The sequence below is a fragment of the Pecten maximus genome, chromosome 4 (genome assembly GCF_902652985.1).
Source record: "Pecten maximus chromosome 4, xPecMax1.1, whole genome shotgun sequence".
NCBI lineage: Eukaryota > Metazoa > Mollusca > Bivalvia > Pectinida > Pectinidae > Pecten > Pecten maximus.
In genome coordinates this window covers 23,329,924-23,357,416 of record NC_047018.1, presented here as the reverse complement: position 1 = coordinate 23,357,416, position 27,493 = coordinate 23,329,924, and the positions used below count along the sequence as shown (strand labels likewise).

The window sequence follows — 27,493 nt, the reverse complement described above, 5'->3', positions numbered from 1 at the left end:
TATTTCAATGGTAGCGGTATATAGCGTGACTCGGGGTCCGGTGGTATGTCTGGTTGTACTGCTGGCACTACCCCGGTTCAATGTATGGGTGTGTGTCTGGTTGTTTTGTTGTCACTACCCCGATTCGGTATTCGGTGATGTGTTTGGTTGTTCTGTTGTCACTACCCCAGTTCAGTGTTTGGTAATATAGCTGGTTGTTTTGTTGTCACTAGCCCGGTTCAGTGTCCTGTGTCTGTGTTTCGACTCTTTTATCTAGATATCGACTCTAATCCTGATTTTTTTTCTCGACCGGCCTTTTTTACCTTCATTTTTTACAAAAAGTCCAGAAATTTGGGGGTTGAGGAGATAACATTGAATTATCTCCCCCTGATCTTTATTATATATCTTATTTGTTTATATTTCTGAGTAGCACGATATCTATACTCGGCTATTAACCAAAAGCCATCACTTTAAATTCAAAGCTTATCAAGATATTAAAATTAACATTTCGAAATTAATTCAATTTTAATGTCGTTTTCTCTTAAGAATTTCATCTCCGGTACCGATAGAAGAATTAACCTACTAGCCTAAGACTTGCAGTCAGGCACTGCATATTTTAATAGCATATCCTATGGTTCTATCCTGTTCCAGAAAAGTTATATTTGAAAAATGTGAAAGATGCTATAGCGAACTACCGCATATGACATTTTGTGCCATCCAGCGTCCCTGGAAACCAGATGATGGGACCGACTAGCACATTTTCGGATGGGATTCTCATCTTCGAGGAATTGTAGCAGAATTTAGAGAGGAATTTAGATTCAGGGGGGATTGATAATGAAAATATGACCCATGTAGAGTTACATGGAGGACCATAGACCAGGGAAGATACGGACATACATTTTGTATTTCAATGGTAGCGGTATATAGCGTGACTCGGGGTCCGGTGGTATGTCTGGTTGTACTGCTGGCACTACCCCGGTTCAATGTATGGGTGTGTGTCTGGTTGTTCTGTTGTCACTACCCCGATTCGGTATTCGGTGATGTGTTTGGTTGTTCTGTTGTCACTACCCCAGATCAGTGTTTGGTAATATAGCTGGTTGTTTTGTTGTCACTAGCCCGGTTCCGTGTCCTGTGTCTGTGTTTCGACTCTTTTATCTAGATGTCGACATTAATCCTGATTTTTTTTCTCGCCCGGACTTTTTTACCTTCATTTTTTACAAAAAGTCCAGAAATTTGGGGGTTGAGGAGATAACATTGAATTATCTCCCCCTGATCTTTATTATATATCTTATTTGTTTATATTTCTGAGTAGCACGATATCTATACTCGGCTATTAACCAAAAGCCATCACTTTAAATTCAAAGCTTATCAAGATATTAAAATTAACATTTCGAAATTAATTCAATTTTAATGTCGTTTTCTCTTAAGAATTTCATCTCCGGTACCGATAGAAGAATTAACCTACTAGCCTTAGACTTGCAGTCAGGCACTGCATATTTTAATAGCATATCCTATGGTTCTATCCTGTTCCAGAAAAGTTATATTTGAAAAATGTGAAAGATGCTATAGCGAACTACCTTATATGACATTTTGTGCCATCCAGCGTCCCTGGAAACCAGATGATGGGACCGACTAGCACATTTTCGGATGGGATTCTCATCTTCGAGGAATTGTAGCAGAATTTAGAGAGGAATTTAGATTCAGGGGGGATTTATAATGAAAATATGACCCATGTAGAGTTACATGGAGGACCATAGACCAGGGAAGATACGGACATACATTTTGTATTTCAATGGTAGCGGTATATAGCGTGACTCGGGGTCCGGTGGTATGTCTGGTTGTACTGCTGGCACTACCCCGGTTCAATGTATGGGTGTGTGTCTGGTTGTTCTGTTGTCACTACCCCGATTCGGTATTCGGTGATGTGTTTGGTTGTTCTGTTGTCACTACCCCAGATCAGTGTTTGGTAATATAGCTGGTTGTTTTGTTGTCACTAGCCCGGTTCCGTGTCCTGTGTCTGTGTTTCGACTCTTTTATCTAGATATCGGCTCTAATCCTGATTTTTTTTCTCACCCGGCCTTTTTTACCTTCATTTTTTACAAAAAGTCCAGAAATTTGGGGGTTGAGGAGATAACATTGAATTATCTCCCCCTGATCTTTATTATATCTTATTTGTTTATATTTCTGAGTAGCACGATATCTATACTCGGCTTATCACCAAAATCCATCACTTTAAATTCAAAGCTTATCAAGATGTTAAAATTAACATTTCGAAATTAATTCAATTTTAATGTCGTTTTCTCTTAAGAATTTCATCTCCGGTACCGATAGAAGAATTAACCTACTAGCCTTAGACTTGCAGTCAGGCACTGCATATTTTAATAGCATATCCTATGGTTCTATCCTGTTCCAGAAAAGTTATATTTGAAAAATGTGAAAGATGCTATAGGGACCACGGAACCAAATCAAAAATAGAATGTGGGTTTTCCCCGTTTGGGCAGAAGATTTAATAGGAAGGTGAATACATCGGGGCCTACTGATTGGATATTAAGATGAGAGAAGTTTCCAAAGTTTTAATATGTGGGTCGGGCAATACATATAGATGTAAAATATATAGAAAAACAGTCATTTTTTTGCTAGCCTGTTTTTGTCAGGGGGAGGTAAGTAAGTGTGCATTTTGTTATTAATTTAGATGAATTTTTGGTGCTGATTTCAATACAAGATGGCGGCCCCCATATAAAAAAAGTTCAAATTGGTAGAATTTTTTATAATTCCATTTAGAGGTTTCCGAGATGACATACTTCAAAATTATTGCTACTGGACCAGTGTTGAAAACTCCATTTAAGCAGTACAGTGATAAACGTTAACATTACCGTCTATGGGAAATCATTTGGTTCCGTGGTCCCTATAGGGAGCTACGGGATTTGACATTTTATGCCGTTCAGCGTCCCTGGACACCAGATTACGGGACCGATCTGAACATATTCGGCTGGTATTTTCATCATGGAGATATTTTGGCAGAATTTAAGCAGGAAATTAGATTCTGAGCTTGTTTATAATGAAAATATGGGCCTGTGTACAGTGTAAAGGGGGCCATAGACCAGGTTAATAGGAAAATATAGTATTTATTTCAATGGTAGCTGTATAACGCGTGTTTCGTAGTCCCGTGGTGTGTCTGGTTGTTCTGTAGTCAGTACCCCGGTTCGATTTGTGGTGTTTTTTCTGGTTGTACTCTTGACTCTAGCCCGGTTCGGTGTTCGGTGATGTGATTGGTTGTTCTGTTGTCACTACCCCGGTTCGATTTCTGGTGGTTATTTTGGTAGTTTTGTTGTCCCTAGCCCGGCCCACTGTCCTGTGTGTGTGTTTGACTCAATTATATACAAAAATGCTCTTGTCCTAGGTTTTTTTTAAGATAAAGGCGAGAAATAAGGGGGGTGGGGAGATAGTATGGAGTTATCTGCCCTTGATCTTCAGGGTATTTCTTATTTGTTTATATTTTTCAGTAGTACAATATCAATACTCTTATATGACCAAAAGACATCTATCTGGATTTAAAATTCAGCAAGATATTTCTATTTTAACTAAAAATTTGTTTCAATTTTTATGTCCTTTTCTAATACGAATCTCCATCTCCGGTACCAATAGAAGACTTGACCTACCAGCCCAAGACTTGCAGCCAGCCACTTCCTATTTGGACATCATACCCTATGGTCCTATCCTGTCCCAGAAAAGTTAAATTTGAAAAATGTGTACGATTCTATAGGGACCACGGAACCAAATAAAAAATAGAATGTGGGTTTTCCCCGTTTGGGCAGAAGATTTAATAGGAAGGTGAATACATCGGGGCCTACTGATTGGATATTAAGATGAGAGAAGTTTCCAAAGTTTTAATATGTGGGTCGGGCAATACATATAGATGTAAAATATATAGAAAAACAGTCATTTTTTTGCTAGCCTGTTTTTGTCAGGGGGAGGTAAGTAAGTGTGTATTTTGTTATTAATTTAGATGAATTTTTGGTGCTGATTTCAATACAAGATGGCGGCCCCCATATAAAAAAAGTTCAAATTGGTAGAATTTTTTATAATTCCATTTAGAGGTTTCCGAGATGACATACTTCAAAATTATTGCTACTGGACCAGTGTTGAAAACTCCATTTAAGCAGTACAGTGATAAACGTTAACATTACCGTCTATGGGAAATCATTTGGTTCCGTGGTCCCTATAGCGAACTACCTTATATGACATTTTGTGCCATCCAGCGTCCCTGGAAACCAGATGATGGGACCGACTAGCACATTTTCGGATGGGATTCTCATCTTCGAGGAATTGTAGCAGAATTTAGAGAGGAATTTAGATTCAGGGGGGATTGATAATGAAAATATAACCCATGTAGAGTTACATGGAGGACCATAGACCAGGGAAGATACGGACATAATTTTGTATTTCAATGGTAGCGGTATATAGCGTGACTCGGGGTCCGGTGGTATGTCTGGTTGTACTGCTGGCACTACCCCGGTTCAATGTATGGGTGTGTGTCTGGTTGTTCTGTTGTCACTACCCCGATTCGGTATTCGGTGATGTGTTTGGTTGTTCTGTTGTCACTACCCCAGATCAGTGTTTGGTAATATAGCTGGTTGTTTTGTTGTCACTAGCCCGGTTCCGTGTCCTGTGTCTGTGTTTCGACTGTTTTATCTAGATAATGGCTCTAATCCTGATTTTTTTTCTCGCCCGGCCTTTTTTACCTTCATTTTTTACAAAAAGTCCAGAAATTTGGGGGTTGAGGAGATAACATTGAATTATCTCCCCCTGATCTTTATTATATATCTTATTTGTTTATATTTCTGAGTAGCACGATATCTATACTCGGCTATTAACCAAAATCCATCACTTTAAATTCAAAGCTTATCAAGATATTAAAATTAACATTTCGAAATTAATTCAATTTTAATGTCGTTGTCTCTTAAGAATTTCATCTCCGGTACCGATAGAAGAATTAACCTACTAGCCTTAGACTTGCAGTCAGGCACTGCATATTTTAATAGCATATCCTATGGTTCTATCCTGTTCCAGAAAAGTTATATTTGAAAAATGTGAAAGATGCTATAGCGAACTACCGCATATGACATTTTGTGCCATCCAGCGTCCCTGGAAACCAGATGATGGGACCGACTAGCACTTTTTCGGATGGGATTCTCATCTTCGAGGAATTGTAGCAGAATTTAGAGAGGAATTTAGATTCAGGGGGGATTTATAATGAAAATATGACCCATGTAGAGTTACATGGAGGACCATAGACCAGGGAAGATACGGACATACATTTTGTATTTCAATGGTAGCGGTATATAGCGTGACTCGGGGTCCGGTGGTATGTCTGGTTGTACTGCTGGCACTACCCCGGTTCAATGTATGGGTGTGTGTCTGGTTGTTCTGTTGTCACTACCCCGATTCGGTATTCGGTGATGTGTTTGGTTGTTCTGTTGTCACTACCCCAGATCAGTGTTTGGTAATATAGCTGGTTGTTTTGTTGTCACTAGCCCGGTTCCGTGTCCTGTGTCTGTGTTTCGACTCTTTTATCTAGATATCGGCTCTAATCCTGATTTTTTTTCTCGCCCGGCCTTTTTTACCTTCATTATTTACAAAAAGTCCAGAAATTTGGGGGTTGAGGAGATAACATTGAATTATCTCCCCCTGATCTTTATTATATCTTATTTGTTTATATTTCTGAGTAGCACGATATCTATACTCGGCTTATCACCAAAATCCATCACTTTAAATTCAAAGCTTATCAAGATATTAAAATTAACATTTCGAAATTAATTCAATTTTAATGTCGTTTTCTCTTAAGAATTTCATCTCCGGTACCGATAGAAGAATTAACCGACTAGCCTTAGACTTGCAGTCAGGCACTGCATATTTTAATAGCATATCCTATGGTTCTATCCTGTTCCAGAAAAGTTATATTTGAAAAATGTGAAAGATGCTATAGCGAACTACCGCATATGACATTTTGTGCCATCCAGCGTCCCTGGAAACCAGATGATGGGACCGACTAGCACATTTTCGGATGGGATTCTCATCTTCGAAGAATTGTAGCAGAATTTAGAGAGGAATTTAGATTCAGGGGGGATTTATAATGAAAATATGACCCATGTAGAGTTACATGGAGGACCATAGACCAGGGAAGATACGGACATACATTTTGTATTTCAATGGTAGCGGTATATAGCGTGACTCGGGGTCCGGTGGTATGTCTGGTTGTACTGCTGGCACTACCCCGGTTCAATGTATGGGTGTTTGTCTGGTTGTTCTGTTGTCACTACCCCGATTCGGTATTCGGTGATGTGTTTGGTTGTTCTGTTGTCACTACCCCAGTTCAGTGTTTGGTAATATAGCTGGTTGTTTTGTTGTCACTAGCCCGGTTCCGTGTCCTGTGTCTGTGTTTCGACTCTTTTATCTAGATAATGGCTCTAATTCTGATTTTTTTTCTCGCCCGGCCTTTTTTTCCTTCATTTTTTTTACAAAAAGTCCAGAAATTTGGGGGTGGAGGAGATAACATTGAATTATCTCCCCCTGATCTTTATTATATCTTATTTGTTTATATTTCTGAGTAGCACGATATCTATATTCGGCTATTAACCAAAAGCCATCACTTTAAATGCAAAGCTTATCAAGATATTAAAATTAACATTTCGAAATTAATTCAATTTTAATGTCGTTTTCTCTTAAGAATTTCATCTCCGGTACCGATAGAAGAATTAACCGACTAGCCTTAGACTTGCAGTCAGGCACTGCATATTTTAATAGCATATCCTATGGTTCTATCCTGTTCCAGAAAAGTTATATTTGAAAAATGTGAAAGATGCGATAGCTAGCTACCGCATATGACATTTTGTGCCATCCAGCGTCCCTGGAAACCAGATGATGGGACCGACTAGCACATTTTCGGATGGGATTCTCATCTTCGAGGAATTGTAGCAGAATTTAGAGAGGAATTTAGATTCAGGGGGGATTGATAATGAAAATATGACCCATGTAGAGTTACATGGAGGACCATAGACCAGGGAAGATACGGACATACATTTTGTATTTCAATGGTAGCGGTATATAGCGTGACTCGGGGTCCGGTGGTATGTCTGGTTGTACTGCTGGCACTACCCCGGTTCAATGTATGGGTGTGTGTCTGGTTGTTCTGTTGTCACTACCCCGATTCGGTATTCGGTGATGTGTTTGGTTGTTCTGTTGTCACTACCCCAGTTCAGTGTTTGGTGATATATCTGGTTGTTTTGTTGTCACTAGTCCGGTTCCGTGTCCTGTGTCTGTGTGTCGACTCTTTTATCTAAATAATGGCTCTAATTCTGATTTTTTTTCTCGCCCGGACTTTTTTTCCTTCATTTTTTACAAAAAGTCCAGAAATTTGGGGGTGGAGGAGATAACATTGAATTATCTCCCCCTGATCTTTATTATATCTTATTTGTTTACATTTCTGAGTAGCACGATATCTATACTCGGCTATTAACCAATAGCCATCACTTTAAATTCAAAGCTTATCAAGATATTAAAATTAACATTTCGAAATTAATTCAATTTTAATGTCGTTTTCTCTTAAGAATTTCATCTCCGGTACCGATAGAAGAATTAACCTACTAGCCTTAGACTTGCAGTCAGGCACTGCATATTTTGATAGCATATCCTATGGTTCTATCCTGTTCCAGAAAAGTTATATTTGAAAAATGTGAAAGATGCTATAGAGAACTACCGCATATGACATTTTGTGCCATCCAGCGTACCCGGAAACCAGATGATTGGACCGACTAGCACATTTTCGGATGGGATTCTCATCTTCGAGGAATTGTAGCAGAATTTAGAGAGGAATTTTGATTCAGGGGGGATTTATAATGAAAATGTGACCCATGTAGAGTTACATGGAGGACCATAGACCAGGGAAGATACGGACATACATTTTGTATTTCAATGGTAGCGGTATATAGCGTGACTCGGGGTCCGGTGGTATGTCTGGTTGCACTGCTGGCACTACCCCGGTTCAATGTATGGGTGTGTGTCTGGTTGTTCTGTTGTCACTACCCCGATTCGGTATTCGGTGATGTGTTTGGTTGTTCTGTTGTCACTACCCCAGTTCAGTGTTTGGTAATATAGCTGGTTGTTTTGTTGTCACTAGCCCGGTTCCGTGTCCTGTGTCTGTGTTTCGACTCTTTTATCTAGATAATGGCTCTAATCCTGATTTTTTTTTTTCGCCCGGCCTTTTTTTCCTTCATTTTTTACAAAAAGTCCAGAAATTTGGGGGTGGAGGAGATAACATTGAATTATCTCCCCCTGATCTTTATTATATCTTATTTGTTTATATTTCTGAATAGCACGATATCTATACTCGGCTATTAACCAAAAGCCATCACTTTAAATTCAAAGCTTATCAAGATATTAAAATTAACATTTCGAAATTAATTCAATTTTAATGTCGTTTTCTCTTAAGCATTTCATCTCCGGTACCGATAGAAGAATTAACCTACTAGCCTTAGACTTGCAGTCAGGCACTGCATATTTTGATAGCATATCCTATGGTTCTATCCTGTTGCAGAAAAGTTATATTTGAAAGATGTGAAAGATGCTATATAGCGAGCTACCGCATATGACATTTTGTGCCATCCAGCGTCCCCGGAAACCAGATGATTGGACCGACTATCACATTTTCCGATGGGATTCTCATCTTCGAGGAATTGTAGCAGAATTAAGAGAGGAATTTAGATTCAGGGGGGATTTATAATGAAAATATGACCCATGCAGAGTTACATGGAGGACCATAGACCAGGGAAGATACGGACATACATTTTGTATTTCAATGGTAGCGGTATATAGCGTGACTCGGGGTCCGGTGGTATGTCTGGTTGTACTGCTGGCACTACCCCGGTTCAATGTATGGGTGTGTGTCTTGTTGTTCTGTTGTCACTACCCCGATTCGGTATTCGGTGATGTGTTTGGTTGTTCTGTTGTCACTACCCCAGTTCAGTGTTTGGTGATATATCTGGTTGTTTTGTTGTCACTAGCCCGGTTCCGTGTCCTGTGTCTGTGTTTCGACTCTTTTATCTAAATAATGGCTCTAATCCTGATTTTTTTTCTCGCCCGGCCTTTTTTTCCTTCATTTTTTACAAAAAGTCCAGAAATTTGGGGGTGGAGGAGATAACATTGAATTATCTCCCCCTGATCTTTATTATATATCTTATTTGTTTATATTTCTGAGTAGCATGATATCTATACTCGGCTATTAACCAAAAGCCATCACTTTAAATTCAAAGCTTATCAAGATATTAAAATTATCATTTCAAAATTAATTCAATTTTAATGTCCTTTTCTCTTAAGAATTTCATCTCCGGATAGCATAGCCTATGGTTCTATCCTGTTCCAGAAAAGTTATATTTGAAAAATGTGAAAGATGCTATATAGCGAGCTACCGGATATGATATTTTGTGCCTTCCAACGTCCTTGGAAACCAGATGATGGGACCGACTATCACATTTTCGGATGGGATTCTCATCTTCGAGGAATTGTAGCAGAATTTAGAGAGGAATTTAGATTCAGGGGGGATTTATAATGAAAATATGACCCATGTAGAGTTAAATAGAGGACCATAGACCAGGGAAGATACGGACATACATTTTGTCTTTCAATGGTAGCGGTATATAGCGTGACTCGGGGTCCGGTGGTATGTCCGGTTGTACTGCTGGCACTACCCCGGTTTAATGTATGGGTCTGTGTCTGGTTGTTCTGTTGTCACTACCCCGATTCGGTATTCGGTGATGTGTTTGGTTGTTCTGTTGTCACTACCCCAGTTCAGTGTTTGGTGATATATCTGGTTGTTTTGTTGTCACTAGCCTGGTTCCGTGTCGTGTGTCTGTTTTTCGACTCTTTTATCTAGATAATGGCTCTAATCCTGATTTTTTTTTTCTCGCCCGGCCTTTTTTTACTTCATTTTTTACAAAAAGTCCAGAAATTTGGGGGTGGAGGAGATACCATTGAATTATCTCCCCCTGATCTTTATTATATCTTATTTGTTTACATTTCTGAGTTGCACGATATCTATACTCGGCTATTAACCAAAAGCCATCACTTTAAATTCAAAGCTTATCAAGATATTAAAATTAACATTTCGAAATTAATTCAATTTTAATGTCGTTTTCTCTTAAGCATTTCATCTCCGGTACCGATAGAAGAATTAACGTACCAGCCTTAGACTTGCAGTCAGGCACTGCATATTTTGATAGCATATCCTATGGTTCTATCCTGTTCCAGAAAAGTTATATTTGAAAAATGTGAAAGATGCTATAGCGAGCTACCGCATATGACATTTTGTGCCATCCAGCGTTCCCTGGAAACCAGATGATGGGACCGACGATCACATTTTCGGATGGGATTCTCATCTTCGAGGAATTGCAGCAGAATTTAGAGAGGAATTTAGATTCAGGGGGGATTTATAATGAAAATATGACCCATGTAGAGTTACATGGAGGACCATAGACCAGGGAAGATACGGACATACATTTTGTATTTCAATGGTAGCGGTATATAGCGTGACTCGGGGTCCGGTGGTATGTCTGGTTGTACTGCTGGCACTACCCCGGTTCAATGTCTGGGTGTGTGTCTGGTTGTTCTGTTGTCACTACCCCGATTCGGTATTCGGTGATGTGTTTGGTTGTTCTGTTGTCACTACCCCAGTTCAGTGTTTGGTAATATAGCTGGTTGTTTTGTTGTCACTAGCCCGGTTCCGTGTCCTGTGTCTGTGTTTCGACTCTTTTATCTAGATATCGGCTCTAATCCTGATTTTTTTTTCTCGCCCGGCCTTTTTTTCCTTCATTTTTTACAAAAAGTCCAGAAATTAGGGGGTGGAGGAGATAACATTGCATTATCTCCCCCTGATCTTTATTATATGTCTTATTTGTTTATATTTCTGAGTAGCACGATATCTATACTCGGCTTTTAACCAAAAGCCATCACTTTAAATTCAAAACTTATCAAGATATTAAAATTAACATTTCGAAATTAATTCAATTTTAATGTCGTTTTCTCTTAAGCATTTCATCTCCGGTACCGATAGAAGAATTAACCTACTAGCCTTAGACTTGCAGTCAGGCACTGCATATTTTGATAGCATATCCTATGGTTCTATCCTGTTGCAGAAAAGTTATATTTGAAAGATGTGAAAGATGCTATATAGCGAGCTACCGCATATGACATTTTGTGCCATCCAGCGTCCCCGGAAAGCAGATGATTGGACCGACTATCACATTTTCCGATGGGATTCTCATCTTCGAGGAATTGTAGCAGAATTAAGAGAGGAATTTAGATTCAGGGGGGATTTATAATGAAAATATGACCCATGCAGAGTTACATGGAGGACCATAGACCAGGGAAGATACGGACATACATTTTGTATTTCAATGGTAGCGGTATATAGCGTGACTCGGGGTCCGGTGGTATGTCTGGTTGTACTGCTGGCACTACCCCGGTTCAATGTATGGGTGTGTGTCTTGTTGTTCTGTTGTCACTACCCCGATTCGGTATTCGGTGATGTGTTTGGTTGTTCTGTTGTCACTACCCCAGTTCAGTGTTTGGTGATATATCTGGTTGTTTTGTTGTCACTAGTCCGGTTCCGTGTCCTGTGTCTGTGTTTCGACTCTTTTATCTAAATAATGGCTCTAATCCTGATTTTTTTCTCGCCCGGCCTTTTTTCCTTCATTTTTTACAAAAAGTCCAGAAATTTGGGGGTGGAGGAGATAACATTGAATTATCTCCCCCTGATCTTTATTATATATCTTATTTGTTTATATTTCTGAGTAGCATGATATCTATACTCGGCTATTAACCAAAAGCCATCACTTTAAATTCAAAGCTTATCAAGATATTAAAATTATCATTTCAAAATTAATTCAATTTTAATGTCCTTTTCTCTTAAGAATTTCATCTCCGGATAGCATAGCCTATGGTTCTATCCTGTTCCAGAAAAGTTATATTTGAAAAATGTGAAAGATGCTATATAGCGAGCTACCGGATATGATATTTTGTGCCTTCCAACGTCCTTGGAAACCAGATGATGGGACCGACTATCACATTTTCGGATGGGATTCTCATCTTCGAGGAATTGTAGCAGAATTTAGAGAGGAATTTAGATTCAGGGGGGATTTATAATGAAAATATGACCCATGTAGAGTTAAATAGAGGACCATAGACCAGGGAAGATACGGACATACATTTTGTCTTTCAATGGTAGCGGTATATAGCGTGACTCGGGGTCCGGTGGTATGTCCGGTTGTACTGCTGGCACTACCCCGGTTAATGTATGGGTCTGTGTCTGGTTGTTCTGTTGTCACTACCCCGATTCGGTATTCGGTGATGTGTTTGGTTGTTCTGTTGTCACTACCCCAGTTCAGTGTTTGGTGATATATCTGGTTGTTTTGTTGTCACTAGCCTGGTTCCGTGTCGTGTGTCTGTTTTTCGACTCTTTTATCTAGATAATGGCTCTAATCCTGATTTTTTTTTTCTCGCCCGGCCTTTTTTTACTTCATTTTTTACAAAAAGTCCAGAAATTTGGGGGTGGAGGAGATACCATTGAATTATCTCCCCCTGATCTTTATTATATCTTATTTGTTTACATTTCTGAGTTGCACGATATCTATACTCGGCTATTAACCAAAAGCCATCACTTTAAATTCAAAGCTTATCAAGATATTAAAATTAACATTTCGAAATTAATTCAATTTTAATGTCGTTTTCTCTTAAGCATTTCATCTCCGGTACCGATAGAAGAATTAACGTACCAGCCTTAGACTTGCAGTCAGGCACTGCATATTTTGATAGCATATCCTATGGTTCTATCCTGTTCCAGAAAAGTTATATTTGAAAAATGTGAAAGATGCTATAGCGAGCTACCGCATATGACATTTTGTGCCATCCAGCGTTCCTGGAAACCAGATGATGGGACCGACGATCACATTTTCGGATGGGATTCTCATCTTCGAGGAATTGCAGCAGAATTTAGAGAGGAATTTAGATTCAGGGGGGATTTATAATGAAAATATGACCCATGTAGAGTTACATGGAGGACCATAGACCAGGGAAGATACGGACATACATTTTGTATTTCAATGGTAGCGGTATATAGCGTGACTCGGGGTCCGGTGGTATGTCTGGTTGTACTGCTGGCACTACCCCGGTTCAATGTCTGGGTGTGTGTCTGGTTGTTCTGTTGTCACTACCCCGATTCGGTATTCGGTGATGTGTTTGGTTGTTCTGTTGTCACTACCCCAGTTCAGTGTTTGGTAATATAGCTGGTTGTTTTGTTGTCACTAGCCCGGTTCCGTGTCCTGTGTCTGTGTTTCGACTCTTTTATCTAGATATCGGCTCTAATCCTGATTTTTTTTTCTCGCCCGGCCTTTTTTTCCTTCATTTTTTACAAAAAGTCCAGAAATTAGGGGGTGGAGGAGATAACATTGCATTATCTCCCCCTGATCTTTATTATATGTCTTATTTGTTTATATTTCTGAGTAGCACGATATCTATACTCGGCTTTTAACCAAAAGCCATCACTTTAAATTCAAAACTTATCAAGATATTAAAATTAACATTTCGAAATTAATTCAATTTTAATGTCGTTTTCTCTTAAGAATTTCATCTCCGGATAGCATAGCCTATGGTTCTATCCTGTTCCAGAAAAGTTATATTTGAAAAATGTGAAAGATGCTATATAGCGAGCTACCGCATATGATATTTTGTGCCTTCCACCGTCCTTGGAAACCAGATGATGGGACCGACTATCACATTTTCGGATGGGATTCTCATCTTCGAGGAATTGTAGCAGAATTTAGAGAGGAATTTAGATTCAGGGGGGATTTATAATGAAAATATGACCCATGTAGAGTTAAATAGAGGACCATAGACCAGGGAAGATACGGACATACATTTTGTCTTTCAATGGTAGCGGTATATAGCGTGACTCGGGGTCCGGTGGTATGTCTGGTTGTACTGCTGGCACTACCCCGGTTCAATGTATGTGTGTGTGTGTCTGGTTGTTCTGTTGTCACTACCCCGATTCGGTATTCGGTGATGTGTTTGGTTGTTCTGTTGTCACTACCCCAGTTCAGTGTTTGGTGATATATCTGCTTGTTTTGTTGTCACTAGTCCGGTTCCGTGTCCTATGTCTGTGTTTCGACTCTTTTATCTAGATATCGGCTCTAATCCTGATTTTTTTTTCTCGCCCGGCCTTTTTTTCCTTCATTTTTTACAAAAAGTCCAGAAATTAGGGGGTGGAGGAGATAACATTGAATTATCTCCCCCTGATCTTTATTATATGTCTTATTTGTTTATATTTCTGAGTAGCACGATATCTATACTCGGCTATTAACCAAAAGCCATCACTTTAAATTCAAAGCTTATCAAGATATTAAAATTAACATTTCGAAATTAATTCAATTTTAATGTCGTTTTCTCTTAAGCATTTCATCTCCGGTACCGATAGAAGAATTAACCTACTAGCCTTAGACTTGCAGTCAGGCACTGCATATTTTGATAGCATATCCTATGGTTCTATGCTGTTGCAGAAAAGTTATATTTGAAAAATGTGAAAGATGCTATATAGCGAGCTACCGCATATGACATTTTGTGCCATCCAGCGTCCCCGGAAACCAGATGATTGGACCGACTATCACATTTTCCGATGGGATTCTCATCTTCGAGGAATTGTAGCAGAATTTAGAGAGGAATTTAGATTCAGGGGGGATTGATAATGAAAATATGACCCATGTAGAGTTAAATAGAGGACCATAGACCAGGGAAGATACGGACATACATTTTGTCTTTCAATGGTAGCGGTATATAGCGTGACTCGGGGTCCGGTGGTATGTCTGGTTGTACTGCTGGCACTACCCCGGTTCAATGTATGGGTGTGTGTCTGGTTGTTCTGTTGTCACTACCCCGATTCGGTATTCGGTGATGTGTTTGGTTGTTCTGTTGTCACTACCCCAGTTCAGTGTTTGGTGATATATCTGGTTGTTTTGTTGTCACTAGTCCGGTTCCGTGTCCTGTGTCTGTGTTTCGACTCTTTTATCTAGATATCGGCTCTAATCCTGATTTTTTTTTCTCGCCCGGCCTTTTTTCCCTTCATTTTTTACAAAAAGTCCAGAAATTTGGGGGTGGAGGAGATAACATTGAATTATCTCCCCCTGATCTTTATTATATGTCTTATTTGTTTATATTTCTGAGTAGCACGATATCTATACTCGGCTATTAACCAAAAGCCATCACTTTAAATTCAAAGCTTATCAAGATATTAAAATTAACATTTCGAAATTAATTCAATTTTAATGTCGTTTTCTCTTAAGCATTTCATATCCGGTACCGATAGAAGAATTAACCTACTAGCCTTAGACTTGCAGTCAGGCACTGCATATTTTGATAGCATATCCTATGGTTCTATCCTGTTGCAGAAAAGTTATATTTGAAAAATGTGAAAGATGCTATATAGCGAGCTACCGCATATGACATTTTGTGCCATCCAGCGTCCCCGGAAACCAGATGATGGGACCGACGATCACATTTTCGGATGGGATTCTCATCTTCGAGGAATCGTAGCAGAATTTAGAGAGGAATTTAGATTCAGGGGGGATTTATAATCAAAATATGACCCATGTAAAGTTACATGGAGGACCATAGACCAGGGAAGATACGGACATACATTTTGTATTTCAATGGTAGCGGTATATAGCGTGACTCGAGGTCCGGTGGTATGTCTGGTTGTACTGCTGGCACTACCCCGGTTCAATGTATGGGTGTGTGTCTGGTTGTTCTGTTGTCACTACCCCGATTCGGTATTCGGTGATGTGTTTGGTTGTTCTGTTGTCACTACCCCAGTTCAGTGTTTGGTGATATATCTGGTTGTTTTGTTGTCACTAGTCCGGTTCCGTGTCCTGTGTCTGTGTTTCGACTCTTTTATCTAGATATCGGCTCTAATCCTGATTTTTTTTCTCGCCCAGCCTTTTTATCCTTCATTTTTAGCTCACCTGGACCGAAGGTCCGGTGAGCTTATGCCATGGTGCAGCGTCCGTCGTCCGTCGTCCGTCGTCCGGCGTCCGGCGTCCGTCGTCCGTCGTCCGTCCGTCAACATTTGCTTCAAATCGCTACTAGTCAAAAGTTCTTATTGGATTTTGACCAAATTTGGTCAGAAACATCCTTGGCAGAGGTGGATCAGATTTTGCATAAATGGTGGCTCTGACCCCCAAGGGGCCTGAGGGGCGGGGCCCAATAGGGGAAATTGAGGCAATTCCTTTAAATCGCTACTAGTCATAAAGTTATGAATGGATTTGAACCCAATTTGGTCAGAAACATCCTTTGGGGAAGGGGAACAGATTTTGCATAAATGGTTACTCTGACCCCCAAGGGGCCAAAGGGGCGGGGCCTAATGGGGAGATAGAGGTAATTCCTTAAAATCGCTACTAGTCATAAAGTTATGAATGGATTTGAACCCAATTTGGTCAGAAACATCCTTTGGGGAAGGGGAACAGATTTTGCATAAATGGTGACTCTGACCCCCAAGGGGCCAAAAGGGCGGGGCCTAATGGGGAAATAGAGGTGATTCCTTCAAATCGCTACTAGTCATAAAGTTATGAATGGATTTGAACCCAATTTGGTCAGAAACATCCTTTGGGGACGGGGAACAGATTTTGCATAAATGGTTACTCTGACCCCCAAGGGGCCAAAGGGGCGGGGCCCATTAGGGGAAATAGAGGTAATTCCTTCAAATCGCTACTAGTCATAAAGTTATGAATGGATTTGAACCCAATTTGGTCAGAAACATCCTTTAGGAAAGGGGAACAGATTTTGCATCAATGGTGACTCTGACCCCCAAGGGGCCTGAGGGGCGGGGCCCAATAGGGGAAATAGAGGCAATTCCTTTAAATCGCTACTAGTCATAAAGTTATGAATGGATTTGAACCCAATTTGGTCAGAAACATCCTTTGGGGATGGGGAATAGATTTTGCATAAATGGTGACTCTGACCCCCAAGGGGCCAAAGGGACGGGGCCTAATGGGGAAATAGAGGTAATTCCTTCAAATTGCTACTTGTCATAAAGTTATTAATGGATTTGAACCCAATTTAGTAAGAAACATCCTTTGGGGAAGGGGAACATATTTTGCATAAATGGTGACTCTGACCCCTAAGGGGCCAAAGGGGCGGGGCCTAATGGGGAAATAGAGGTAATTCCTTCAAATTGCTACTAGTCATAAAGGTATGAATGGATTTGAACCCAATTTGGTCAGAAACATTCTTATGTGAAGGGGAACAGATTTTGCATAAATGGTTACTCTGACCCCCAAAGGACCAAAGGGGCGGGGCCTAATGGGGAAACAGAGGTAATATCTTTAAATCGCTACTTGTCATAAAATTATGAAAAGATTTGAACCGAATTTGGTCAAAATCATCATTGGGGGAAGGGGAACAGATTTTGCATAAATGGTGACTCTGACCCCCAAGGGGCCAAAGGGGCGGGCCCCATATGGGAAATAGAGGTAATTCCTTTAAATCGCTACTAGTCATAAAGTTATGAATGGTTTTTAACGCAATTTAGTAAGAAACATTCTTTGGGAAAGGGGAACAGATTTTGCATAAATGGTGACTCTGACACCCAAGGGGCCAAAGAGGCGGGGCCCCATATGGGAAATAGAGGTAATTCCTTTAAATCGCTACTAGTCATAAAGTTATGAATGGTTTTTAACGCAATTTAGTAAGAAACATCCTTTGGGAAAGGGGAACAGATTTTGCATAAATGGTGACTCTGACCCCAAGGGGCCAAAGGGGCGGGGCCTAATGGGGAAATAGAGGTAATTCCTTCAAATCGCTACTAGTCATAAAGTTATGAATGGATTTGAACCCAATTTGGTCAGAAACATCCTTTAGGAAAGGGGAACAGATTTTGCATAAATGGTGACTCTGACCCCAAGGGGCCAAAGGGGCAGGGCCTAATGGGGAAATAGAGGTAATTCCTTCAAATCGCTACTAGTCATAAAGTTATGCTTGGATTTATACCCAAATTGGTCAGAAACATTCTTATGTGAAGGGGAACAGATTTTGCATAAATGGTGACTCTGACCCCCGAGGGGCCAAAGAGGCGGGGCCCCATATAGGAAATAGAGGTAATTTCTTTAAATCACTACTAGTCATAAAGTTATAAATGCATGTTGTAAACTCAGAGAGTCTGGACTTCATTATTTCTTTAAAGCAGTTGGGATCCCCACGCTATAACCATAAATAGCATTGTTTGAGGTTAACAAACAAAAGGAATTGAACATGAACATTATTTTGACATTTCGTCAAATCCAACCAGGTGAGCGATACAGGCCCCATGGGCCTCTTGTTTACAAAAAGTCCAGAAATTAGGGGGTGGAGGAGATAACATTGAATTATCTCCCCCTGATCTTTATTATATCTTATTTGTTTACATTTCTGAGTAGCACGATATTTATACTCGGCTATTAACCAAACGCCATCACTTTAAATTCAAAGCTTATCAAGATATTAAAATTAACATTTCGAAATTAATTCAATTTTAATGTCGTTTTCTCTTAAGCATTTCATCTCCGGTACCGATAGAAGAATTAACCTACTAGCCTTAGACTTGCAGTCAGGCACTGCATATTTTGATAGCATATCCTATGGTTCTATCCTGTTGCAGAAAAGTTATATTTGAAAAATGTGAAAGATGCTATATAGCGAGCTACCGCATATGACATTTTGTGCCATCCAGCGTCCCCGGAAACCAGATGATTGGACCGACTATCACATTTTCCGATGGGATTCTCATCTTCGAGGAATTGTAGCAGAATTTAGAGAGGAATTTAGATTCAGGGGGGATTTATAATGAAAATATGACCCATGTAGAGTTACATGGAGGACCATAGACCAGGGAAGATACGGACATACATTTTGTATTTCAATGGTAGCGGTATATAGCGTGACTCGGGGTCCGGTGATATGTCTGGTTGTACTGCTGGCACTACCCCGGTTCAATGTATGGGTGTGTGTCTTGTTGTTCTGTTGTCACTACCCCGATTCGGTATTCGGTGATGTGTTTGGTTGTTCTGTTGTCACTACCCCAGTTCAGTGTTTGGTGATATATCTGGTTGTTTTGTTGTCACTAGCCCGGTTCCGTGTCCTGTGTCTGTGTTTCGATTCTTTTATCTAGATAATGGCTCTAACCCTGATTTTTTTTTCTCGCCCAGCCTTTTTTTCCTTCAGTTTTTACAAAAAGTCCAGAAATTTGGGGGTGGAGGAGATAACATTGAATTATCTCCCCCTGATCTTTATTATATCTTATTTGTTTACATTTCTGAGTAGCACGATATCTATACTCGGCTATTAACCAAAAGCCATCACTTTAAATTCAAAGCTTATCAAGATATTAAAATTAACATTTCGAAATTAATTCAATTTTAATGTCGTTTTCTCTTAAGCATTTCATCTCCGGTACCGATAGAAGAATTAACCTACCAGCATTAGACTTGCAGTCAGGCACTGCATATTTTGATAGCATATCCTATGGTTCTATCCTGTTCCAGAAAAGTTATATTTGAAAAATGTGAAAGATGCTATAGCGAGCTACCGCATATGACATTTTGTGCCATCCAGCGTCCCTGGAAACCAGATGATGGGACCGACTATCACATTTTCGGATGGGATTCTCATCTTCGAGGAATTGTAGCAGAATTTAGAGAGGAATTTAGATTCAGGGGGTATTTATAATGAAAATATGACCCATGTAGAATTACATGGAGGACCATAGACCAGGGAAGATACGGACATACATTTTGTATTTCAATGGTAGCGGTATATAGCGTGACTCGGGGTCCGGTGGTATGTCTGGTTGTACTGCTGGCACTACCCCGGTTCAATGTATGGGTGTGTGTCTGGTTGTTCTGTTGTCACTACCCCGATTCGGTATTCGGTGATGTGTTTGGTTGTTCTGTTGTCACTACCCCAGTTCAGTGTTTGGTAATATAGCTGGTTGTTTTGTTGTCACTAGCCCGGTTCCGTGTCCTGTGTCTGTGTTTCGACTCTTTTATCTAGATAATGGCTCTAATCCTGATTTTTTTTCTCGCCCGGCCTTTTTTTTCCTTCATTTTTTACAAAAAGTCCAGAAATTTGGGGGTGGAGGAGATAACATTGAATTATCTCCCCCTGATCTTTATTATATCTTATTTGTTTATATTTCTGAATAGCACGATATCTATACTCGGCTATTAACCAAAAGCCATCACTTTAAATTCAAAGCTTATCAAGATATTAAAATTAACATTTCGAAATTAATTCAATTTTAATGTCGTTTTCTCTTAAGCATTTCATCTCCGGTACCGATAGAAGAATTAACCTACTAGCCTTAGACTTGCAGTCAGGCACTGCATATTTTGATAGCATATCCTATGGTTCTATCCTGTTGCAGAAAAGTTATATTTGAAAGATGTGAAAGATGCAATATAGCGAGCTACCGCATATGACATTTTGTGCCATCCAGCGTCCCCGGAAACCAGATGATTGGACCGACTATCACATTTTCCGATGGGATTCTCATCTTCGAGGAATTGTAGCAGAATTTAGAGAGGAATTTAGATTCAGGGGGGATTTATAATGAAAATGTGACCCATGTAGAGTTACATGGAGGACCATAGACCAGGGAAGATACGGACATACATTTTGTATTTCAATGGTAGCGGTATATAGCGTGACTCGGGGTCCGGTGGTATGTCTGGTTGTACTGCTGGCACTACCCCGGTTCAATGTATGGGTGTGTGTCTTGTTGTTCTGTTGTCACTACCCCGATTCGGTATTCGGTGATGTGTTTGGTTGTTCTGTTGTCACTACCCCAGTTCAGTGTTTGGTGAATATATCTGGTTGTTTTGTTGTCACTAGCCCGGTTCCGTGTCCTGTGTCTGTGTTTCGACTCTTTTATCTAGATAATGGCTCTAATCCTGATTTTTTTTTCTCGCCCGGCCTTTTTTTCCTTCATTTTTTACAAAAAGTCCAGAAATTTGGGGGTGGAGGAGATAACATTGAATTATCTCCCCCTGATCTTTATAATATCTTATTTGTTTATATTTCTGAGTAGCACGATATCTATATTCGGCTATTAACCAAAAGCCATCACTTTAAATTCAAAGCTTATCAAGATATTAAAATTAACATTTCGAAATTAATTCAATTTTAATGTCGTTTTCTCTTAAGCATTTCATCTCCGGTACCGATAGAAGAATTAACCTACCAGCCTTAGACTTGCAGTCAGGCACTGCATATTTTGATAGCATATCCTATGGTTCTATCATGTTCCAGAAAAGTTATATTTAAAAAAATGTGAAAGATGCTATAGCGAGCTACCGCATATGACATTTTGTGCCATCCAGCGTCCCCGGAAACCAGATGATTGGACCGACTAGCACATTTTCGGATGGGATTCTCATCTTCGAGGAATTGTAGCAGAATTTAGAGAGGAATTTAGATTCAGGGGGGATTGATAATGAAAATGTGACCCATGTAGAGTTACATGGAGGACCATAGACCAGGGAAGATACGGACATACATTTTGTATTTCAATGGTAGCGGTATATAGCGTGACTCGGGGTCCGGTGGTATGTCTGGTTGTACTGCTGGCACTACCCCGGTTCAATGTATGGGTGTGTGTCTGGTTGTTCTGTTGTCACTACCCCGATTCGGTATTCGGTGATGTGTTTGGTTGTTCTGTTGTCACTACCCCAGTTCAGTGTTTGGTAATATAGCTGGTTGTTTTGTTGTCACTAGCCCGGTTCCGTGTCCTGTGTCTGTGTTTCGACTCTTTTATCTAGATAATGGCTCTAATCCTGATTTTTTTTTTCGCCCGGCCTTTTTTTCCTTCATTTTTTACAAAAAGTCCAGAAATTTGGGGGTGGAGGAGATAACATTGAATTATCTCCCCCTGATCTTTATTATATCTTATTTGTTTATATTTCTGAATAGCACGATATCTATACTCGGCTATTAACCAAAAGCCATCACTTTAAATTCAAAGCTTATCAAGATATTAAAATTAACATTTCGAAATTAATTCAATTTTAAGGTCGTTTTCTCTTAAGAATTTCATCTCCGGTACCGATAGAAGAATTAAACTACCAGCCTTAGACTTGCAGTCAGGCACTGCATATTTTGATAGCATATCCTATGGTTCTATCCTGTTCCTGAAAAGTTATATATGAAAAATGTGAAAGATTCTATATAGCGAGCTACCGCATATGACATTTTGTGCCATCAAGCGTCCCTGGAAACCAGATGATGGGACCGACTATCACATTTTCGGATGGGATTCTCATCTTCGAGGAATTGTAGCAGAATTTAGAGAGGAATTTAGATTCAGGGGGGATTGATAATGAAAATATGACCCATGTAGAATTACATGGAGGACCATAGACCAGGGAAGATACGGACATAAATTTTGTATTTCAATGGTAGCGGTATATAGCGTGACTCGGGGTCCGGTGGTATGTCTGGTTGTACTGCTGGCACTACCCCAGTTCAATGTATGGGTGTGTGTCTGGTTGTTCTGTTGTCACTACCCCGATTCGGTATTCGGTGATGTGTTTGGTTATTCTGTTGTCACTACCCCAGTTCAGTGTTTGGTGATATATCTGGTTGTTTTGTTGTCACTAGCCCGGCTCCGTGTCCTGTGTCTGTGTTTCGACTCTTTTATCTAAATAATGGCTCTAATCCTGATTTTTTTTCTCGCCCGGCCTTTTTTTCCTTCATTTTTTACAAAAAGTCCAGAAATTTGGGGGTGGAGGAGATAACATTGAATTATCTCCCCCTGATCTTTATCATATATCTTATTTGTTTATATTTCTGAGTAGCACGATATCTATACTCGGCTATTAACCAAAAGCCATCACTTTAAATTCAAAGCTTATCAAGATATTAAAATTAACATTTCGAAATTAATTCAATTTTAATGTCGTTTTCTCTTAAGCATTTCATCTCCGGTACCGATAGAAGAATTAACCTACTAGCCTTAGACTTGCAGTCAGGCACTGCATATTTTGATAGCATATCCTATGGTTCTATCCTGTTGCAGAAAAGTTATATTTGAAAGATGTGAAAGATGCTATATAGCGAGCTACCGCATATGACATTTTGTGCCATCCAGCGTCCCCGGAAACCAGATGATTGGACCGACTAGCACATTTTCGGATGGGATTCTCATCTTCGAGGAATTGTAGCAGAATTAAGAGAGGAATTTAGATTCAGGGGGGATTTATAATGAAAATGTGACCCATGTAGAGTTACATGGAGGACCATAGACCAGGGAAGATACGGACATACATTTTGTATTTCAATGGTAGCGGTATATAGCGTGACTCGGGGTCCGGTGGTATGTCTGGTTGTACTGCTGGCACTACCCCGATTCAATGTATGGGTGTGTGTCTTGTTGTTCTGTTGTCACTACCCCGATTCGGTATTCGGTGATGTGTTTGGTTGTTCTGTTGTCACTACCCCAGTTCAGTGTTTGGTGATATATCTGGTTGTTTTGTTGTCACTAGCCCGGTTCCGTGTCCTGTGTCTGTGTTTCGACTCTTTTATCTAGATAATGGCTCTAACCCTGATTTTTTTTTCTCGCCCGGCCTTTTTTTCCTTCATTTTTTACAAAAAGTCCAGAAATTTGGGGGTGGAGGAGATAACATTGAATTATCTCCCCCTGATCTTTATAATATCTTATTTGTTTATATTTCTGAGTAGCACGATATCTATACTCGGCTATTAACCAAAAGCCATCACTTTAAATTCAAAGCTTATCAAGATATTAAAATGAACATTTCGAAATTAATTCAATTTTAATGTCGTTTTCTCTTAAGCATTTCATCTCCGGTACCGATAGAAGAATTAACCTACCAGCCTTAGACTTGCAGTCAGGCACTGCATATTTTGATAGCATATCCTATGGTTCTATCATGTTCCAGAAAAGTTATATTTGAAAAATGTGAAAGATGCTATAGCGAGCTACCGCATATGACATTTTGTGCCATCCAGCGTCCCCGGAAACCAGATGATTGGACCGACTAGCACATTTTCGGATGGGATTCTCATCTTCGAGGAATTGTAGCAGAATTTAGAGAGGAATTTTGATTCAGGGGGGATTTATAATGAAAATGTGACCCATGTAGAGTTACATGGAGGACCATAGACCAGGGAAGATACGGACATACATTTTGTATTTCAATGGTAGCGGTATATAGCGTGACTCGGGGTCCGGTGGTATGTCTGGTTGTACTGCTGGCACTACCCCGGTTCAATGTATGGGTGTGTGTCTGGTTGTTCTGTTGTCACTACCCCGATTCGGTATTCGGTGATGTGTTTGGTTGTTCTGTTGTCACTACCCCAGTTCAGTGTTTGGTAATATAGCTGGTTGTTTTGTTGTCACTAGCCCGGTTCCGTGTCCTGTGTCTGTGTTTCGACTCTTTTATCTAGATAATGGCTCTAATCCTGATTTTTGTTCTCGCCCGGCCTTTTTTTCCTTCATTTTTTACAAAAAGTCCAGAAATTTGGGGGTGGAGGAGATAACATTGAATTATCTCCCCCTGATCTTTATTATATCTTATTTGTTTATATTTCTGAATAGCACGATATCTATACTCGGCTATTAACCAAAAGCCATCACTTTAAATTCAAAGCTTATCAAGATATTAAAATTAACATTTCGAAATTAATTCAATTTTAAGGTCGTTTTCTCTTAAGAATTTCATCTCCGGTACCGATAGAAGAATTAAACTACCAGCCTTAGACTTGCAGTCAGGCACTGCATATTTTGATAGCATATCCTATGGTTCTATCCTGTTCCTGAAAAGTTATATATGAAAAATGTGAAAGATTCTATATAGCGAGCTACCGCATATGACATTTTGTGCCATCAAGCGTCCCTGGAAACCAGATGATGGGACCGACTATCACATTTTCGGATGGGATTCTCATCTTCGAGGAATTGTAGCAGAATTTAGAGAGGAATTTAGATTCAGGGGGGATTGATAATGAAAATATGACCCATGTAGAATTACATGGAGGACCATAGACCAGGGAAGATACGGACATAAATTTTGTATTTCAATGGTAGCGGTATATAGCGTGACTCGGGGTCCGGTGGTATGTCTGGTTGTACTGCTGGCACTACCCCAGTTCAATGTATGGGTGTGTGTCTGGTTGTTCTGTTGTCACTACCCCGATTCGGTATTCGGTGATGTGTTTGGTTATTCTGTTGTCACTACCCCAGTTCAGTGTTTGGTGATATATCTGGTTGTTTTGTTGTCACTAGCCCGGCTCCGTGTCCTGTGTCTGTGTTTCGACTCTTTTATCTAAATAATGGCTCTAATCCTGATTTTTTTTCTCGCCCGGCCTTTTTTTCCTTCATTTTTTACAAAAAGTCCAGAAATTTGGGGGTGGAGGAGATAACATTGAATTATCTCCCCCTGATCTTTATCATATATCTTATTTGTTTATATTTCTGAGTAGCACGATATCTATACTCGGCTATTAACAAAAAGCCATCACTTTAAATTCAAAGCTTAACAAGATATCAAAATTATCATTTCGAAATTAATTCAATTTTAATGTCGTTTTTTCTGAAGAATTTCATCTCCGGTACCGATAGAAGAATTAACCTACCAGCCTTAGACTTGCAGTCAGGCACTGCATATTTTGATAGCATAGCCTATGGTTCTATCCTGTTCAGAAAAGTTATATTGAAAAATGTGAAAGATGCTATAAAGACTTTCCATCTGACTGGCGAACTAGACAGGTGTACCGGCTTATATAGACAACCGCGGCAATCGCACGTGCAATATTCGCGCCAAATTACATGTACTCGGAACACTTCCGCTGTCAAATGACTAAGGAATTCCGATTAGTATAAACAGCCGGTATATCGAACAATACACTCGTAACTTGTAAGTAGACAGTCACCATATAATTTACTCAATAAAGTTTCATAAATTTCCTGAACTTTTACGTATACTTGATAATATAATCAAAATTTTTCGATGTTTGAATTGTGTATCGTATATTTAAATCCCATTGATTCATTTATTATAACGAGTAATTACAATAGTATAATGTTTAAACGAATTGTAGGTCCTTAACAATGCAAAACCCGAATACAGTACCAGAGAGTATAAGTCAGCTTTATCAAACAAAGACAAAAAAAAGAACCGATCAATTTTGGCAGGTATGTATTTTGTGTCTCACTCCTGATTCGCGAACAAGGTTAAACGATTTTGATATTGTAGAAATAAGAAAATTGAAAACATGGATTATATACTATTGCTTTGCAACAAATACATTTACATAATCAAGATAATAAAATAAATAAATTATAAAATAACGCACTAAGATTATAATGACAACATGTGAAAATGTTTTTATTGTAATGTTACAGTCGAAAAGTATAAGATCCGCCTTATGACGACCACGTCAGGGTATATCGACGCAGTGAACATCCCGGTATGAAAATCTTCGTTTTCAACTTTATTTTACTCATCGAGGAATAAATACATTTTCCATTTTTGGGAGAACAGTTCGAGCGGTCGTTCAGGTATCATTACTGGAACATTAGTTTGTGAAGAAATAAATTGTTCCTTATCACAATTAAATTTCTAACCAAATTGTATTGGTAATCTCTTCTTGAATTGATCTGTCAGGGATATAGAACCCCGTACGGCTACATCATTACCCAGCATCCTCTGGACAACACTGCCACTGACTTCCTGTCGCTGATTGCCCAGGAACGATCGGACACGGTTGTGTCCATCGGTAACTTAAAGGTGGGAACAAGTGTTATTTTTAGATAAGATTTCTAAGACTATTTTCTCCCCGCCCCCGCCCCCTCCCCCCCTAATAACATTGTTTAGCACTTGCTTACTATCATAACGAGTGAAAATGAAAATTATATCCATGCAAGGAAAAATAGTTCTTCGGACTTTGGGTCAAGATATTGATTCGCTAATCCTTCACCTTTTTTTATCAGCCTCGTATAAAGAAAATATTTGTTTTGATATCCTGTAATTATAATGCTGAATTCCGAATTCGGACAGATACATTCGGGGTAAGGTTCGCAGAATTGAGACACTTGGGATATAGATGAAAGAAATATTTTTCTCTCTCGAAGACAACTGATTAAAATAAATGCATAGAGTATGAAAACATATCATGCACAGTTTTTTTTTAATATATGTTCTATATTTAATCATTTATTTCCATTGTCCGATTACTCAAATTTGTTCAGCTGGGAGATGTTTAGTTTAGGCTGAGGGAATGTTGGTATCCACAAGCCCTGCGCTAGACATACGAAAAAATTATGCCCCTTCAATTTGATATGTTATTGATTTAGCTTGTCATTAATATTATTCATAAGACCGATCAGTCTATAATCATGATAGACGAATCACAAAGGGATACACAT

At 39.5% G+C, this 27,493-nt stretch overlaps 1 protein-coding gene across 1 annotated transcript in view; it reads left to right on the top strand.

The window, feature by feature from the left end:
- LOC117326445 (tyrosine-protein phosphatase 99A-like) overlaps positions 1 to 26,882 on the top strand; it is a 29,658-nt gene extending 2,776 nt beyond the window's left edge. The window contains exons 5-7 of the mRNA XM_033883194.1: positions 26,167 to 26,260; positions 26,471 to 26,535; positions 26,733 to 26,882. Coding sequence (XP_033739085.1) covers positions 26,167 to 26,260; positions 26,471 to 26,535; positions 26,733 to 26,882 — 309 coding nt within the window. The remainder of the gene's footprint in view (positions 1 to 26,166; positions 26,261 to 26,470; positions 26,536 to 26,732) is intronic.
- Positions 26,883 to 27,493: the final 611 nt, after the last annotated feature.